The sequence below is a fragment of the Rhododendron vialii genome, chromosome 2a (assembly GCF_030253575.1).
Source record: "Rhododendron vialii isolate Sample 1 chromosome 2a, ASM3025357v1".
NCBI classification, from domain to species: domain Eukaryota; kingdom Viridiplantae; phylum Streptophyta; class Magnoliopsida; order Ericales; family Ericaceae; genus Rhododendron; species Rhododendron vialii.
The window spans coordinates 17,322,290-17,342,528 of NC_080558.1; the positions used below are offsets into that span (position 1 = coordinate 17,322,290).

At 37.0% G+C, this 20,239-nt stretch overlaps 3 protein-coding genes across 3 annotated transcripts in view; all 3 read left to right on the forward strand.

The window, feature by feature from the left end:
- Nucleotides 1–20,239, forward strand: part of LOC131311275 (protein ROOT HAIR DEFECTIVE 3 homolog 1-like) — a 69,437-nt gene that overhangs the window by 9,002 nt on the left and 40,196 nt on the right. The gene's annotated exons all lie outside the window — the stretch shown is intronic.
- On the forward strand, nucleotides 3,542–7,208 carry LOC131311379 (peroxidase 27-like). Its single transcript, XM_058338821.1, has 4 exons — nucleotides 3,542–3,817; nucleotides 5,122–5,307; nucleotides 5,404–5,569; nucleotides 6,479–7,208. The coding sequence occupies exons 1-4, from the start codon at nucleotides 3,602–3,604 to the stop codon at nucleotides 6,883–6,885; spliced, it is 975 nt and encodes a 324-aa protein (XP_058194804.1). The 5' UTR covers nucleotides 3,542–3,601; the 3' UTR covers nucleotides 6,886–7,208.
- On the forward strand, nucleotides 8,007–8,899 carry LOC131311417 (NDR1/HIN1-like protein 26). The gene has a single exon (XM_058338881.1). The coding sequence runs from the start codon at nucleotides 8,067–8,069 to the stop codon at nucleotides 8,742–8,744; it is 678 nt and encodes a 225-aa protein (XP_058194864.1). The 5' UTR covers nucleotides 8,007–8,066; the 3' UTR covers nucleotides 8,745–8,899.

Below are 20,239 nucleotides of genomic sequence, written 5' to 3' on the forward strand. Positions count from 1 at the left end.
CATGATAAGAACTCGATAATGGAATTCTGGAGCATGGGGTCATCTATAAACGTCAATACTTTTGCCAATTGTAAGACCGGAAAAATATAACATAATAATGGCAATTAATAACCTACTTCCAACAAAAATCACATTTAAAGCTCGAGAAGCGTTTCAACTTGTACACAAAAGATATCAAAATGCATATACTAATAATCTTTCTTATAAGTTCTCGACAAAAAAAGAAGAAGAAGCTACACGAGCTTCTGCAATTGCATTCGACGCGATTTCATATTTTGAAATCGTTGCATGATAATCTCTATGTCAATAGCTTCAAAGTCTATATAATTATTTTCCCAAAAAATCAAACAACCCATATCCTATATAGACTTTGCCAAAAAATCAAACAACCCATATCAAGCTTGAGTACATACAAATTTCAAAGGGCAAAGCGTATAAAATTATTCATCGGTGATCGGTCGAATAGAAGACTCAAAGATAACAGAGGTGGTGAATACGTTTTGCTTTTCATTTTGTACGGTGTCCCCTTTGGTTTTGTATCGACTATGAAGGAAAAATTATATTGTGTGATGTCGCCGTAAATATGGGGGCAATCTATTACTAATTTTTAGAGAATTTCAATATGGTATTAGTATATAAAAAAAAATTTCATAGGGTCGCCGGACCTGCAACCTTGATTGTGTCGTCGCCACTGAATGGAACATGAAGTATTTGTATAGAGTTTCAACACTTTGATTTATGGAAATACTATTCATATATCAAAATAGACGAGGGAAATCGAATTCGTAGTGAGACCGGAAACTCTTCGAAACAAGTAACAACCAAACAAGCGTGGGATGCGAATATCATTAGACATGACTGTTAGGTAACATAGGAATCTTTTGAGTAATAATTTGAACAAATATGACATGATGGTTAATTAAAGGGGAAAATGACGGCCCATGACGTGTTTTAATAATTAATATCCCCTAAAAACATGCTAAGAATATTTGTAAATACTGAAAATATCCCTGGCGGATATTAATTATCAAAATACTTCCTTAGCCGTTATTTTCCCTTAATTTTAAATAAATGCGGCCCAAAAAGGATTAACTTGACCCACCACAAGGGCAAGGCCCAAGCCCAATCAAATCACTGGACCCTGCAGCCAGGCCAATTGAGCAAGCGGCCGCGCGTGCTTAATTCAACTTGGGCTAAAGTCCTCTGTCCTTCACATAACTTGGGTAGCGGGTCCTCCATACTTCAGATTAACTTGGGTAGCCCTAGCTTGGGTTCGGAGGATCATGTTCCCCAAGTTCAAGTAGCTGGTCTAACTAGGAGCTAAACATCATACAGCTAGCTGGGCTATCCTCACCGCTCTATTTTACTGATCCCCACACCGCAATGCTTAATGGTCCGGATTTTAATAGACTCTCCCAGGGTCTTTCTTGGAAGAGTTTTTATAAAATTCGGATCATCCAAAACACCTTTTAAGACAGTGAAATTGAGAGCGGTGGAGACAGTAGAACAGAGCGGTGGGGGTAGACTTTAGTTTTGACCAAGTAATTGCACTAACGGAATTTCCTAGCAACAGTGAACACATTTTTACCTTTTAAACTCATCCTAAATATATGTCGGGACCCAATTGAGTTTTACTTCAAAGTTGCGAAAAAGCTGTCACGAATCATTTTTCTCACAGGGGCAATTTTGAAATGTCTTATAGTTGAGTTTATAGCACCATTTCATTTTTATCGGATGTCCTCGAAGGGACAAGGGATTTATAGTAAGTTATGTAATATCTTCAATTTGTGTTTTTGTGTCCGCTGTATCTTATGTTATGGTTCCAGAAATTTCATAAGACGCCCGTCAAGACAAATTGTGCTCTAACCTTGGGGTTCTTTTTTATGAAGGGAGGACACATGAATTAACGACCACACATGCCATGAAGTTATCGATCGAGCAGTTACAGCACTTACAATTCTTTTCTTCATTTTGCATATAGTATTATAGTAGTACCAAAACACACCCCGGCCACCATAACAAGAATCTTTCATCATTCACGCTAAGTATATTTTAGCAACTTAATCCATCTTGTTGCGGACTTGAACTTGTAAAACAAAAATTTATTAGACTCTGTTTTTAGTTAATCAATGGATCGAGAAAGATATTAGAAAAAAAGGGGGACAAGTACGAATGATGACAATGATGATCATGCTGTGCATTTTCATATACTCAAAGCCTTCACCTAAACCCCATTTCGTGTTTGTTACTTATGGTTATTATATACTATAAATCATGTGTATGGCTCAACTTACGTACATCTCGACTAATCATTTGGAAACTAACCTCACCGTTCACTGGTGGGGTTTGGTTCGACTAAAACCGGGACATATATAGATCGTGTATACTGGCCCAAAGAATTGATAATGCCTAACTGCGTAAGAGGACTTTGAACCTGAGATCTTGGATGAAGGCAGGAAGCATACCCTGATTACCAACAGGCAACACGTGCGTTCGTGTCCACCTAAACCATAGTGCTTTGAAAATGTATTTAGCTGACCAACTTAATTACTTACTTAGCTTAATTAACAACTTAATTACTTACTTTGAAAAGAACGCATCTGAGGTATGAATGTTGCTTTCTCTTTGTTAAACTTTGTACGTAGTCAACTTAATTTTCATTATTAAAAAAACAAGAGGAATTTACATGCTAATGATTTGGGGATTTGAAAAACAAATAGGTCAACGGATACTAGTACTAGGATAACTTCCGCCATTGAGGTTTTTTATTTGTTTGTTATGCATGGCTTGGATATTTAATTATATATCATGCACTAATAACCATATATATGACTTATGAATCATTTTGATATTAGTCACGAAATGAGTCAGAATTCTCTGTTTTCAAAATTCTCCCAACTCATATTTTCATGGATCGATCAGTAGTTGCCCAATATGGCGAAAATATCGATATACATGCAAGCGTGAATTTTGAGACCAAATTATGCGGCTGCGAGTGCACCCGAATAGAGGAATACTACGAATTGTAGAGATGTAGAATAGTTTGCATCAAGATTTTTATTAGGCTAAATATTGCCGAGAGAAATCTATAATAAAATCATAATCAGAGATTAAAAAATTAACAAAAAAGACAGACATTTTCTTAGACATTTGCTTTTTCTAAACTAGTATTTTTCGGGTCTATTTGTTTTTACTTTTCTTTCTCCTCTCATCAAAATGAACTCGAAAGGTCCTCAAAAACTAAAAAAAAAAAACCCCAACAATAATGAAAATAAACCAACTAAAAAAACAATAAGTTAAGACAGCCTAAACCGAACCTTAATTTGTTCTCAGATAAATAATATTCATGCATTCCTCATTATACAGGTTTTATATGGTCAGTTCAAACAAATACTCCTATAGCAAGTAACCGGCCAACTGGGCCTCACAATCCATTAATAAAAAAGAATAAAAAAACCAAGTAATGACATCCTCACCATAACAGCTTCAAATTTATTTCCACTATAAAACAAGATTATACGATCCTAAGCATTCCATTGCAACGTACCAAAGCACAAGTTCACAAGTTTTCTCTTCTAATACAACACGAAAAAAATTCGACATGACTTCATTTCTTCTCGTAGTTAAAGCGATCTTTCTTGCTTTTGTTTTCAATCTTGCGAACGGACAGCCGGAGGGTCTGAAAATAGGGTTCTATGAGAAAACATGCCCTTATGCCGAGGCCATTGTCAAGAAAACAGTTGATCAAGTCCTCTCAGTTGTACCAAGCCTTTCTGGCCCTCTGCTGAGGCTTCACTTCCATGATTGTTTTGTTAGGGTGAGTATCCTCCATTTTAATTAAGTTCCCGCATAATTTGAGTTCATAGTGTTATAGGTTTCCAATCATTCGGAAGACGCCGGCTGGTTGGTCCAGTTGTGACTCATTAGCCCTTTGAGGGGCCGTAAAACCCTATAAGTGATCAATCTCTCATGGAACCCATTGCGGGTGTGGTATGGTAATCCCTCATGAGATCTCGGTTATAACTATAGCTGGTCGCCCCCTCCTCTACCCTTCAATCGATACTGTTTCCTACCTTCTTCATGCCATGAATGTCACATTGTCACTTCAATACAAAAACTTATAGAGAAATGCTCTACAAACAGAAAAGTTAAAAGTGTATAATGATTGTGGCTTAATGCGAGTCTTTCACTCAAAAAAAAAAAAAGAATTTACCCACAAGATAATTTTTATTTAAGCGGAAATTCCAGGGACACATATTTTGACACATCTTGTGTGAAACCCATTTTAAAGGCTCACGCAAATGATCGGAATCTTTCAATTTATTTAAAAGTACATGTTTTTAATAGTTTTCCGTGAAAAATCATCTCATTCGGATGTCAGTAAGGACTTGATGGATTCATTTAGTTGTTATCCGGTCAAATTCAGGGACAAATACTAAATGGATCGATCAAATCTTTATCAATATCCGAATGAGTTGATTTTGTAATGAGAACTCTTAAAAACATGTTTTAAACAAATTGAACAGCTCCGATTATTAGCATGGGGCTCCAAATTTTTGTGTGTGTCAAAATATGTATTCCCGGAACCACCTCCTTTATGAAATTTACATGATGTTATTTACACATCATTCTGGTGGTGTTTTGTGTGAGTCCCAGCTCCTCTCCAATCCTTTCAAATGGATTGGGGAGAAAATCTCCCCCAATTTCGGCCCCAAAAAATTCTTTTCGAACAAACTTCATGTTTGAACTCATCAAGAGCATCAAGCATGCCAAAATCAATTTGATCGATTAACGTTTGATATGATTTTGTAACACATTTATATTGCAAAATAGTAGAAATCGGTTTTGCTCCAATGTTGCAATCTTATTTTTTGGAAGATAAATGTGTTCCAAAATCACATCAAATGATGTCCAATAAACTTAATTTTCTGTACACGTTTGATTCTCAACGAACTAAGCAAAATGAACGGTCTCGATTATTGAAGGATCATGTAAAATATTTCCGGGCCGCAATTATCTCCAATCCATTTGAAGGGATTGGAGATGACTCGTTTTGTGTAAATGTTTTTGGTAAGAACAGTTTACCTAATTTCTCCAATTCGTCGAGTATCATCTATGCAGGGATGCGAGGCATCGGTACTCCTAAATTCTCCGACCCATGAAGCTGAAAAAGATGCAGTCCCAAATCAGACTCTTAGAGGGTTCCAGATAATCGACAAGGTCAAGTCCGCGGTAGAGGAAGAGTGTCCCGGAACCGTTTCATGCGCTGATATCTTGGCCCTTGTAGCTAGGGACGCAACAGTCGCGGTAAATTCATCGCGTCTTTTATATATCACGATGACTCGATGAAATAGTTTTCCATGCATGGACTATTAAAACTAAAAAGGTTGTGTGATTTTTCAGACTATGGGGCCATTCTACCAAGTTGAAACCGGGCGAAGAGATGGGAGAGTTTCGAATATTACCGAGGCCTTGAACAATCTAATCCCGCCTACAGCAAACATAAGCAGGCTTAAAGCAGGATTTCTTGAAAAGGGTCTAAGCGTGAAAGACTTGGTTGTGTTATCAGGTATAGTATAGAACATTTGTGCATTTTTTTTTTTGTTTTTTTGATAGCTGGATGTCAGGGCCAACACGCGCGACATTTGTGCAGACTTTGACAAAAAAACATTTCTTGGGGTTAGTTGCACTTAACACCCGTGTTCTACCCTAGAAATCTGGCTTTGGCAGCCAAATTTTCTGTAGTTGCACGTAAATCCCTCGTACCTTTGGTCAAGTTCTCGCGAAAGTACTCTTTCGATTTGGAAGGGCAAACTCAGAGAAGAAACAAAATTCACCAAAATTGCACGCTCTATTGTTATATATGCTTTTCTACCTTATATAATGCATTTGATGTAATTGGGTTATTAGATCCATTCGTTCGACTAATTGGAACACCATATTCTTACAATTGATAACGCATCATGAGAAAGTTATGAAATACCAAAAGAAAGGTAAAATTGCTTAAATCAAAGACTAAACTAAAATGACCTTAATCCGTAGATACGAGTTTACTAATATATCATAGATATTTGTATACATATAATTGTCTAATAAAAAGGACACAAAGTTTGGGGGTACCAATGCCTCGTCAGTCCCAACACAGCTCCGCCATTGATAATTAATATTCTGCCAATATGATATCCTTTTTGTACTTTATACTCCTAGATTTGAATTTTACATATCCATGTCACTTGTCTGAGTATGAATCTCCGTTTTGATGGGACACTTCTCAAAACGACATATATAATCTTAAAGATCTCTTGTATGGGGCTTAGAAAGTAAACTCTGCTAGCCTAATGTGATACGTCTACTGTTGCAATCAAAACCGAGTGCAAAGTGGGATTTCGAACGCATTTGAGGGGACCTAAGTGCGATTAACCGTTTTTTTATTTTATCGAAAGGAGGAGTATTTATGAATTCAATTTTCTCTATGTAGGTGGTCACACAATTGGGATTTCTCATTGTTCCTCCTTCAACAATCGTCTCTACAATTTCACTGGAAAGGGTGACACTGACCCCACACTGGATCCCCACTACATAGCAAGGCTGGAGCTGGCTTGTGAGCCAGGGGACCAAAACTCAATTGTTGAAATGGACCCAGGTAGCTTCTTAACATTTGATGGGGACTATTTCGTAGATGTCGAAAAAAGGAGGGGCCTCTTCCAATCAGATGCAGCTCTACTTGATGACAGTGAGACCAAAACTTACGTTGAATTACAAGCAAGTACCCATGGTTCTACTTTTTTCGAAGACTTCGGTGTGTCTATGGTCAATATGGGCAGGATTGGAGTTCTGACTGGGGACACTGGTGAAGTAAGGAAAGTATGCTCTGTGGTTAACTAGTGATTCACTTGAAGAGACCAAGTAATAGTTTTGTTGGTGAAAATAAAGTAATAGCTTTGTTTACGCAAGTGTTCTTCTTGTTGTTTATTTGATAACCGAATCCAAGCCAGCTTGTGCACAAATCTTCAAGTGGCCCCAAGGCTTTTTTTTTTTTGGTTTTGTTTTGTTCTATTCTTATGTTTTGGTTTCTTGCATCTGTATTTTAGTTTAGATCCAAGGTTTGCGAGTGTTTTTTGAGTTTTGATTTCGACGCTGAGTGGAAAAATTGTACAAGTACTTTGTTTTAAGTGAAAATAAGATCTTATGTTATTCCGTTTGTGTTTAGATCATGGTTTTTTTAGAGTGCTTACGAAGGTTGGTACAACCCAAATCCGAGATTAGTTATAAACCGTGATCGGCCAGTAAATCTATCTTATATATGGACGATTGTTTTTCGACATTGGGGCATATGTGTTGGAAAATGAGAACATCAATACCTAGATAACCAATTATACACTAAACATAGAAATCACATATCACATACTATAAATAAACATGCAAAATATAACCAATACAAAACAATGGAATTTCTAATCGCAAGGAAGATTTGCACAGAACCACACAAGAAAAAACGCGTTTGAGCTCATTTCAGGTCCCACAAAAATCTTTAAAAATATCCATAAAATTTTGAATATTATTTTATGAGCCCCTGTAAAAAATCACCTCCAAAGGACATCGGTAAATATTACTTTTGGATTCGTAGGGCGAAACTACTCAGTTCGCTTTTACGAATCCAAAAGTAATACTTACCAATGTCCGTTGAAGTTGATTTTTTTATAGGGCCGCATAAAATAATATTTAAAAATTTATGGATATTTTTCTAGATTTTTGTGAAACTCAGAATGGGCACAAACACATTTTTTCTTGTATGTTCCCTGCAAATTATCCTTGCGAATAACTGGGGAGAGTCGTTTATATGATCACATATCTGTGCTAGAATTGGTAATTGGTATATATGCTTTCCATGTACTCTAGGGCAGACCAAAGCTTATTCCTTTCTTTCCCTACGTAAAAAGGCTCAAAAATATTCCTCTTACCTCCTTTTCTTCTCTCCACACCATATAATAAACACCTCCCCAAACTATGTGGCTCTGTTAATTTATTTCAATCCCCAAAATTTCTCCAATTGCTCGCCGGAAAAAATGCACTCCGACGATCATATTCCCATCCAAAACAACACCAATGGCCGGCAGCGATTCGAGCGGCACCATACGGCCCGTTACTACTTCCACCGGGTTCAAGATAGCCTCACCACTAGGATCTCCAAGCTAGTATGTGCCATATTTCTTACACTGCTACTCATTGTGGCCATAATTACCTTCATTCTGTGGCTAAGTTTACGCCCGCACCGGCCCAGGTTCCACGTCCATGACTTTTCGATCCCGGGCCTGTCCCAACCAAGCGGGTTCGGAAATGCTCAAGTAATCTTCAATGTCACGGCCCGTAACCCGAACCAGAACGTTGGATTCTACTATGATGTGATGCTGGTGGCCCTGTACTATCAGGGCCAAAACATTGGTGGGGCAACCTTGTTGTTTCCATTTACTCAGGGGCCGAAAAATACTACGGTGCTCTACGGCGTACTGATCAACGGGGCCACATTGACCGTGAACAACCAGCGTTGGATGCAATTTCAGGCCGATCTTGGAAAAGGGGCGGTGGTTTTTCGGTTTGATGTAACGTCCACCATCCGATTTAAGATTTCCACGTGGTATAGCCGGCGCCACAAGATGCACGCCAATTGTGAGGTCGGGGTGGGCCGGGACGGTTCGATCCTGGCCAGTTACAGGGAGAAGCGATGCCCAGAATATTTTACCTGATCATGATTGGTAAACATTATTCAGTTTGTGTATCCATTGTACGATTTTTGTTATGCAATTCGGGTTTGGAATATTTGTTTTGTAAAATCAGTTTCCTAGGCCATAATGACCTTACTGCCTCTCTCATCTCTTCTAAATTCGAGCAAATGAATCCCCTTCTTTTTGTTATTCGACTTTTGGAAAAAATAAATCGGTGGATGAAATTTTATTGAATTCGAAAAGAATTGTATTGAAAAGCAATCTAAATCATTTTTTTTAAGGAAAAACGGGTACCCCTTCTTTATCGGGTTGGGACTAACAAGTATGGTTGGTCAAAGACCTTCCAATTTTCCTTTTTCTCTTGACAAGTTAACGTGGTGCGTTTCTCCATGCATTAACATTGACTAATTAATATCTGGGGGACTAATCTAACCTTTCACTTGTTGGGGGCCGACCAATCTTGTCCCTATGGAAGGAGAAATACCAATCTACCCCATGAATTCCATCTATTCCTATCACACCGTAAGTGAAAGGGATCAAATTGAAATGAAGTGTAAATTGTACAATTAAAATTGTCGACATAATTAGCACTAAAAGGGTGAAATTGATTTTTCATGCAAACTCGAGAGAGTATTTTTAAAATTATCCCTTAGACTCCGTTCAGTTGTCAGGAATATTGTGCAAAAAAGTTATTCTCAGAAAAAATGAAGTAAAGGGAAAAAAAAATCTATTTTCCTGTGAGCGTTCATTTGACAAAAGAATTTTGCAGAAAAACTAAAGTTTACTTGTTCATTTGCCGAAAAAAAGACACTTGCGAGAAACTTCTTTATTTTTATTCCCATGGCTAATTCTAAATAAAAGTAAGAGAAAATTCCTCTTATATCCATTCGACTTTGACCAAAAATTCATTTTGGTCCATCACCTTTCAATTTCGGCATAAAAATACTTTGAGTTTCCAATTTTTATCAATGTCATCCTTTAGGGATATATACATTTATACACGAAAAATAGGGTGTTTGATCAAGCACCCTACACACATCGGATGCCGTTGATTCCCGCGTTAGCCCCCTCGTTGTTGTTTTTTTTTCGAATTTTTGGACGGCTAGATCGGCCGTCCGGTGGCTGTAGACGGCCCGGCTCGGCCGTCTATCCCTATAGCACGACTCAAATAAACGGATTCCTTCTAAAGAATGACATTGAAAAAATTGGAAACTCCAAGTATTTTTATGCCTAAATTGAAAGGTGAAGGACCAAAATGAATTTTTGGTCAAAATCAAAGGGATATAAAAGAAATTTTTCCTAAAAGTAACTTTTGAGAGTTAAATAATGGGATGCCATATTTCAAAAAGGGCGCTGCTATTCGCAACCCTTTATTTTCTCTCATAACCCACTACATTTCGGTAAATGGTTGTTGAAAATTATAAATAACATTTCAGTAAATAGCTGTTGAAAAAAAGATTATATTTCGGTAACTACATGTTGAAAATATGTTCAACTTTTGGTAAATAACTACCGAACATACATTTTCGGTAAATAGCTGTTGAAAAAAATATTATATTTCGGTAATTGGATGCTGAAAATATATCTCAATTTCGGTAACTAACTGTCGAGTATAATTGAAAATTTTTAACGGGTTATGGGAGAAAATAAAGGGCTGCGAATAGCGGCGCCCTTCAAAAATTAACACATGCGGAACATGTATTTTATTTAATGTAAAGCCTTAACATGAAATAGAAAAATTGGCTTGCCATTCCCTATTCACTTTTCTATCCTTTGAGTGGTCATACAAATCCCCCATTCAAATTATGTAACGACCCGAATTTTTGATCCAATTTTTTAAAATATTATTAGGAGTATTTTCTTATTGCTATTAATATTTTTTTAATGCATTTATTTATTTATTTCCTACATACATGCATTATTTTTTTTTCCTCCTACATGCATGCACTTTTTTTTTCCTACGCAGCATTCATGCATTCTCTCTCCCTCACCTCACTCTCTCCTTCAACCTCTCTCTCTCTCCCTCCCACAGCTCTCTCTCTCTCTCTCTCTCTCCAGCCTTAACTCTATCTCTCTCTCCAGCCTTAACTCTCTCTCTCTTCCTTACCCTCCAAGAAAAAATGCCAGTATTTTCTTAATGTTATTTATATTTTTTTAATGCATTTATTTATTTATTTCCTACATACATGCATTATTTTTTTTTCCTCCTACATGCATGCACTTTTTTTTTCCTACGCAGCATTCATGCATTCTCTCTCCCTCACCTCACTCTCTCCTACAACCTCTCTCTCTCCCTCCCACAGCTCTCTCTCTCTCCAGCCTTAACTCTCTCTCTTCCTTACCCTCCAAGAAAAACCAAATTCATCCCCCATTGCCCAAAATCGAAAATTCTTCATCACCAAGCAAAATCCGAAATTCAATTCATTCATACCCATTCCTTACATCCTCTCTAGCCCCAAAAACAGTTCCAATTCATCCATACCAAGTTCCATGAACCCAACTCTATTAAATTCGATCCTATCCTACTCCATCAAAATTCAGCTATAAATACCCCACCCTATTGACCCACGAGCACACCACGATATTTTCCACACTCTACCGACCAGAAAGGAAGAGAAAAACAAAAGAAAACCAAGCTTCAAGCTATGGAGTTTTAGAGAGAGAAAAGTGGATTTTGTACCTAGACTCAACCGAAATCCAATTCAACTGTTTCAATAACTTCCCACAATCCCAAGCATCACCAAACAGTGTTCAATTCGGCCCCAAGGTCCCTCGTAGCCAAATTCCAAAGTCATCTTCTCCAAAACTCCAAATTCGTTTTTGAATCAATCCAATCCAATTCGAGGTATTACTCATATAATCCTATCCAACTCTCCGCTAAGTATATTTAAGTGTTTTTAAGCTTAACCCTATGCCCCAAATGGACCCATGCATCAAAACCATCGCGAAACAACAAAAAAAAACGATTTTGCTCACAACCTTGCGGCCGCAACCTTCGGACCGCAAGGTCTAGTCATTTTCTGTCGGACCGCAAGGTTTGACTCAATTAGACATTGCGGCTGGAGCCCCCACCGCGAACTTGGTTCGATTTTATTAAAAATCGTTCGAAACCATTTTGCGACCTTCCGAACAACGTTTTTGACACCCGAACCATTTTTCCTAGACTTCTCATACCTCAAAGATCATATCTTGTTAATATCATATTTTTTTTATTTTGATATCTATTTATTAAGTTTTTACTTATTTTCGTTCAAAGTTTACAAACGAAAAATCTTTGTGACCTTCCGAACAGTGTTTTTAACACTCAAACTATTTTTCCTAGACTCCTTGTATCTCAAAGATGATATCTTGTTAATATAAGTTCTTTTCTATTTAATTACCTATTTATTATTTATTTTACCAAGTTTTCAATCGAAAAATAATTGTGACCTTATAAACCACTTTATTAATGCCTGAGCAATTTTTTTTTAGATGTTTTACGTTCCAAAGATGAAACGTTGCTAACCTCAATATATTTTATTTATCATATTATTTATTATCTATTTATTTTACTTTCGACAACCTTCATTAATTTCTTTTAAAAAAAAAAAATCCTACGACCCTCCGAACCCAACTTTTGGCACTCGAACATGTTGTATAGGACTTTTAGGACTCTTATCAAGGTCATGATAATTATTCTAATATTTTACCTAATTAATATATTTAATTAGTGTTTTATCAATCTAATTTCTTAAAAATAATTGATGAGAGCCTAGAAATATTTTTTTTATAAAAGGTCTTACTTTATTATTGACATCGCGGCCATACAAGACATACTAAGGGTAATGGCCCATTCATTAAAAGGTTGTGTGATTGCATTGCTTGTTATTTATTTTAGTTATTATTTGATTTAATTGTATATTGCACCGATATTTGATTTGAATGCTAGATTGGACCCTAGAGACATGGGGTGGTATGCGATTAGAGTTCACCTAGACGATACTAGGTAATGGATGAATTGGAAAGTTTTATTTTTAGATTGCCTGCAGGTGAGATTTTGAGATGTGATGAGTTGGATGGTATGATTTGAAACTGGCAAAGTAAGCAAAGTGATGAATTGAAACTGCCGAGTAGTCCAGTGATGATTTGAATTGACTGGCAAAGTATGCCCAGTGATGAATTGATGTTGGCGGGAGTCCAGTGATGATTGTGAAGTAGTGAATAAGATAGGCGAACCCTAGTTATGTAACGGCATGACAAGCTTATCCTTTGTTGTAGTTATTGGGATGCACACTCGGTACATAACTTAGGTGCATCTGCAACAGCAAAAGGAAGTGATCTCATGGGACGGGACATGGCTAGCTGTTGGGGAGGAAAGATCTCGCGAATGAGATCTTAGACCACACGATAGGTTAATGGATAGTAATAAACCAATTTACGTGAAAAATCCTTGTTTTACTTCTTCACGTTATTATTATCCTGTTGCTTGTTAACTGTAAAATAAGAGGGGTAGTTGGGTTGGATTATTCTACTGGGTGATTTATCACTCACGGATACGTCTGTATCCTGGTAAATCGGTTGCTTCGGCGATCAATTTGCCAGAGGGTGCAGGATTCAATGGAGGAGCGGTTTTGAGACAGGAGGAAAATCAAGAGTGGAGATCGAATATGCTTAGAATCCGTATCAAGCCTAGAGTTGGCTCTGAAGTTAATGTATTTTGATTCAGTAAATCTATCTTGGGTTTGTAATGATTAAACCTTTATTTTGGATAAATTATATTTATACAGCAAGATTTTTTTAAGAAACTATTTTATATTGCTCCCAAAAAAATCAGGGCGTTACAAAATGGTATCAAAGCATAGGTTCAACACTCGGCCTTGGTTAGATTGGGTAGACCACATTCTGAGAGTGTGTATTCGAATAGCTAAACGTTTACCGTATCTATTACTTCTATCCTACCTAAGTATATCATATAAATATTTATTTACCTGTTGCGACTCAGACTTCGAGAAGTTATGAAATCAACGTTGACTCCGATCAGAAGGAAGCGATAGAGGAACCGTTCCTTTTATAATTTGTTGGCTTATCAAACGAGATGAAGAATCCCGATATGAAGAAGACAAAAATAGACAAATCTCGACAATAGAGGAAGAGCACCTATCATAGAAGAATTCCCTTTCTCTAGTTAGATAATGGTCAAAAATAGATCAAATAGAGAAGGATCAGCGAAAGAACGTTATTACACTCACTCCCTTTGGAGAACCAGATATTTAGAAACCCTTAAAACCTTGAACCTAACCTCACGGAGCAGTTGTTACAAGATTGACACAAAGGGTCAACAATGTCATCATTTTATCGACCCCACCAGAAAGGATAAAACGCGTACGATTATTCCAACGACAATGTTGCTTACGATTATTCCGAGGTCGTGCCAACTCCAACCTCGAGCTCCAAACGCCCCTCGATGGATAGATCATAGTGGAACGAGTCTTGGCCTACGTTTAGCTTATGTTTCCTAGGTCACAAGAAGAATTGACTTTGATGTCAAGGGTTGACTATTAGCCCATCGCACTATCATCGAAAGAAATAAGAGAAGCAAAAGTCATTTTCTGCAAGAGAGGCCTCACTCAAGGAGGGTAGACAGGACCTTTCTACATCCAATGTGCACAAGGCAAGGTGACATGATAAACTCTCTAGATGGTTAACAAGTATCAAGTTAGAAAACAAAATGTACGGAGTTAAGGTATAGCTTCCTCACATTATCTGCGAATATGAAGACGTGTTCTTTGAGAAATTGTCAAGATTGCTGCCACCAAGAGAAATGGATTTCACCATCAAGCTACAGCCCGATATGCCCCATTTCCATGGCTCCGTATTAGATGGTTTCAGCAGAGCTACAAGAGTTGAAAACATAGCTGCAGAAACTTTTAGAAAAAGGGTATTATTCGACCCAATACTTCACCATGGAGAGCTCCTGCCCTTTTCGTTAAAAGGAAAGAAGGAATGCTTCGACTTTGTATCGACTACTGCCAACTCAATCGAGTCACAATAAAAAACCGTTACCCTTCTCCAAGAATAGAAGACTTGTTGGACCAAATTGAGAGGGTCAACTTGCTACGATCCGAGTATCACCAATTGCAATAAGAGATAGAGATATACCTAAGACGGCGTTTCGCACACCTTACAGACATTACGAGTTTATGGTCATGCCTTAACCAGCACCCCTATCACTATAAGAAATTTGGTCAACACCGGCGCTTTTTCTACCAGTGCTTGCAAAAAGCGCTACAATAGGAGGTTTATAACAGCGTTTTTTCTAACCGCTACTCGAATGGGAATTTCCCAGCGCCCAAAGCAAAAGCGCTAGAATTGAGCTACCATTTGCCAACGCCCAATCAAAAACGCTGGAATAGGCCTCCCATTTACCAGAGCGCCCATAAAAAGCGCTGGAATATGCCCTCCATTTTCCAGCGGCCCAAGAAAAGCGCTGGAATAGATCCAAATAAAATAACCATTAATCAAACAATTTTTAACTATATTATATGTTATAAAATTTGCTAATAATTTTCGGTATGATTATTTAGCACATCTCAATATTCGATGATCTCCGATTTCGGCAACAACAATGGAATCAGTGAGATGTGAAATCCTAATGGTTCAGATTGACTCATGTCAAAAAAAAAAAAAAAAATGGTTCAGATCGACCACTATAAAAATTGAGTCGGTAATGACTTTTTAATCTATATGTTCAATGTAAATGTTAACAAACTAAGTCTTGTGCTATATTTGAACATACGGTAGCCATTCGACTGCGACACAATTATGACGATCCAGACTGTTGATTTTGTTTTACTTGTTGATTATATCGTTCTCGTAAAAAATGTCTCGATCGGGTTTAGAAAGTTTCTTTATCGAGACACAATTTTATTAACAAAATGGGTTTTTCTGTCCGACCAAGTGTGTAGTGATACACGATTAGCTTCATTCTTGGTAGGAATGATGAACTTCGTAATATGTAAAAGATAGACGGTTCAGATTAAAAAATAAAGACACTAGTGGGGTTAGGATGCATCTAATACTTTAATGCCTCGACACAATCATGCACTATGATCTAGTCTGTTCATTACGTTGTCCTTGTTGATTAAGTCAAGGGGTAAAGAAAAATCTACCTTAATCCTTGGAGTTCTAGCTAGGACAGATGAAAATGGTGATTTTGAAAGTGGTGGAGGTGGGCAGAAATGGTGTCCTGCTTCTTCTTCTTTCACTTTTCCTTCCTTCTTTTTCTTTCTCCTTCTCCTTCCTTCTTTTTCTTTCTTCTTTTTCCTCTTCCTCCAGCAACCTCTCTCTCTATCTCTCTCTCGGCAAAATAGAAAACAAAAATGAAGAAGAAGATAGTGGAGGATAATGGTGATGACCTCTCTCTCGCACACAAACACTTGTTCTTTGTGGGAAAAATATGGGAATGGGGGGAGGCTTTGATTTTTTTGTAGGGGAGTAAGATAGAGAGGTGGGAGTAGGGGAGGATAAGGGTGGGAGTGATGGAGCGTGTGAAGGAAGTGGAGGATTTGTTTTGATAGAATTTCGGTTAGAGATGATAAGGGATGAATATGGATCCTTGTATATCTAAAGTATAATATATATTGAATATGATTTAGTAAGTAATATCAATTATACACCTAATAAAGTATTTTAATTATTCAATCTAATTCATTATTGAATTCAAAATTTAACATCACAAATTTTTATTTAAAAAAAGAAAATAGGGAGAAAATCTGGGTCATTACAAGCGGCCTACTAAAAGTTAGTTCCTTATTTATTTATTTTTCTAATTCTTTTTAGCGTCTTATTTGTTTATAAAAGTTGAGGTGTTACATCTATGACTCTCTCCTTATATATATTTATACACTATGATTATATTTGGATATCAATCTCTCTTCACTTGCTAGGATTTGTACAAAAAATCTAGGTTAGGGTTTGCATGTACATATACATATCTATATAGATTTACATATTTACTCAATAGGGTTTTAGTATTTTTAAATAATTTCATAAAAAAATCGAATCATTTATTAAAAGAATACTAAATTAACATCTAAATGAAAGAATTGCAATTAAAACATTTAATTTTATTATAAAAATTTAGGGTTGTTACATTTTAGCGCAAAAATGACATTATTGCTCTAAAAAGTGGTTATTTCTCAAAATACTTGGGTATAAGTGCCAAAATTTTATTTTTCCGATTTCTCTCGTCGAGACGAATCAATAACTCACAAAAGTTTGGCACAAAACTAACAAATGCGAAAAAAATTCAAATAACGATAAAAATTTTAAATTTAAGTTAAGTCCAAAAAAACGCAGCTAAGACCTACCAGATGAATTATTTGTTGGAATATTTTTAATAAAAATAAATATTAGTATTAACTTCTCACCTTTAGTGTTTTACCGTTACAATATTAATGTAGTATTGAAATATCGGTTACAAAATAAAGAGTATTTATGCTCTATCATTATCTCTATATTAATGGCTATTACTCCTATATATATATGTGTATCTCATACAAGGGAATAGAAAGAAAAAAAAAGAAAGAAAAGAAAAGACAAAAACACATGTTCATAGAGATGTACAAAAAGAGAGATACAAATATGTTTGTGTGAAAGTTCACATTTTATTTTCTATATTTTCTTTGTTGATTGGGCAACTCGATTCGTGACTCGTTCAAACCTCTTAGTGGTCGTGAACATCGAATGAAGAATGCTTGTGAGCGCTTGGGTTTAATCTTGGGGCTAGTACACTCCGGTTAAACCTTCACGAGAGGAGGAATATTAGCTTTAAGACAATGACTACACGACTCTCAATCTCACAGGCAACATTTTTCTTACTCTTAATATTTTCATATTGTCTTATTTCTAACTTTTTGTATTTCCATATATTATGTGCTCGAATTATTCTTGTGATAAATAATATTTGTGAATAAAAATCCTAACATTATTCGCCTATTCGGACACACTCTGACACTCTCCGTAATCAACCTACTAGATCTAGCACTGTTCAGACCCTCTGTCTGTAATCAAACGTCATCTGGAGTGGGAGTCCCTCCACTACTAGCGTTGTTTGATGGTCAAGAAAACCTTATGGGCGAAAAGGAAAGCATCAGCTGAGGTATTTTTTTTTTTTCATTCGTTAATCCTAATCTACACTGTTCTACGGGAATTGGGGGAGAGGAATATCGAACCTTGCTCAAGTGCATGAAAGTATATAAGGAAGGCTGACTGCACTCTGCTCTACTTGCAAAAAGTACTATTGTAAAAGTAGCTAATTTCATAGTATAATGTGTTGGATATTTTATTATTTTAATACTAAATTTCTTTACGTTATTGGTGCTAGACTTTTAAAAGTCACGTGCATGTGTTCTGTGTGGGGAGGCTGTTATCTTCGGCTTTTTATCTTGTCAATGGTACATGACATAACATTTAATTGGGTATCAACTTGCAAGATCAAATCTGATCTTGAAACAAAAAGTCTAGCCTTACCGCATGGTTTTATTGCGCATTTGGACCGCATGGCTATTGGGGTTCACTCCGGATCCCACAAAAATATAGAAAAATATTTATAAATTTTAAAATAATATTTTTATGGGGCTCTATAAAAAATCAGCTCCAACGGATAGTTTTTTTTTTTTTTTCGTAGGGACGAAACTGAATAATTGAGCAGTTTTACTTCTACAAATCCAGAAAAAATACTCATAGATATCAGTTGGAGCTGATTTTTTACAGAGCTCATAAAATATTATTTAAAAATTATGAATATTTTTCTGTATTTTTGTAAGACCTAGAGTAGGCCCCACTAGCCATGTGGTACAAATGCGCGCTAAAACCATGCGGTAAGGGTATCACGGCTGATCATTTACTTGGGTATCCACTTGCAAGATCAGAATTAATCTTGAGATCACAACATTTATTTGGGTGTTTGGAAATCAAGGAGCACTCTATCCGGTAGGCCTGCGCAAAATACTTGTCTACCCGCGGGCTCGACCTGACCCGAAGGGTTTCGGGCAGTTTCAAACAAGTAGATCTGTCGGGTACGGGTCAGTATATGAAAAAATTCGGTTTTCGGGCCAGGACCCAGACAACCCGTCGGACCCGACCCGAAAATATATATACACACATGTATGAGCCAGAGCCCTAGGTATAAAAAGAAAAAACTACTCCATACCTTTCGCCTTCCAGACTTCCACACGCAGCAGCAGCAGTGCAACCGTTCCCATTTCCCACGCAAATCTGGAAAATTTCACCTGCCCACCGATGTTTGGTACCAAGAATTCTTTCCTAAAAGTAAAGGCTTTTATCAACATGGATTGTCTATCCGGCTACTGCTTTTCTAGTTAATAGTTGATATCTTCTGCGGTTAGCTACAGCTTGAATCCACTTATGGCTTTCCATCATCTCCCATTCTCTGGTAGCTTAAACTAGCCACTTGTCCTCGATTCTTGTGACTTAGCGTATCAACGACCTTGTTTGCCTTTCATCGAATTGTTCTCCGTATAAATAATGTCGCAAAGATTTTAGGGCGAACACTACTGCTGCCAACTCCATATCATGAGTTGGATAGTCCCTTTCCTGTGGTCTCTATTGTCAGAATCCGTAAGCGACTATCTTTCCATTTTGCATAAGTACCGCACTTAATCTATCATTGGATGCGTCGCAGTACACTGCATACCCCACGTTCCGTTCAGAAATGGTTAATATAACTACAAGAAAATTAGGATACGCCAGCGCTCAAAAGCGTTGGTAAAGGTTCACAAAAATGATGCTATAGCCTTTTTGGTCTATACCAACGCTTGGGCAAAGCGCTGGCGCAGACGCGCTACTATAGGTCTATGCCAACGCTTTTTGTGGGTGTTGGTATAGATTTATGTTTACCAGTGCTTTTATTTTCGGCGTTTGCAAGTGCTGGTATAGCATAGGAGTAACATTTTGTGATATTGCCAAGTTTCGAACTCGAGATGTTTCGCTCACCTAGACCCTCGCGTGCACCTGCTCCGACCACTGCACCAAATATCATTTTTGTTATATATTTGAAACTATTTAATATATAACATATGTTTCAGATCTACTTTTTGTTAAATATTAAGTAGATTATTATAAAAGGTGAATCACTACTCTCATGAGAATTATTTTATGCTTTATTTTTGTTCCACTAACACGTCAAAAGCTTTTTTTTCGTAGTTTTATATTTGTATTTTACAGGATCTTTTCCAAACACTACCACCGCGGCAACACGACCTCGAAGAATGCATCTATTGGGAATATTGCTTATTTCGACTTAAGCAAAATTTTAGATGCATCTCGACCCTCCAGACTTGATTTAGTTGCTTTTAGAAAGCCCAATAGGAGAAAAATGTGAAACTAGTAAAAACATGTTCAAATCAGTTTGTATCTCTCGTCCATAACCATGTTCCTACGGACGCCACCTCTAGACCAAGCGTATGTAACCCCTATATATATCTTATCCGCAAACTCGATCCGGGTCAGAAACC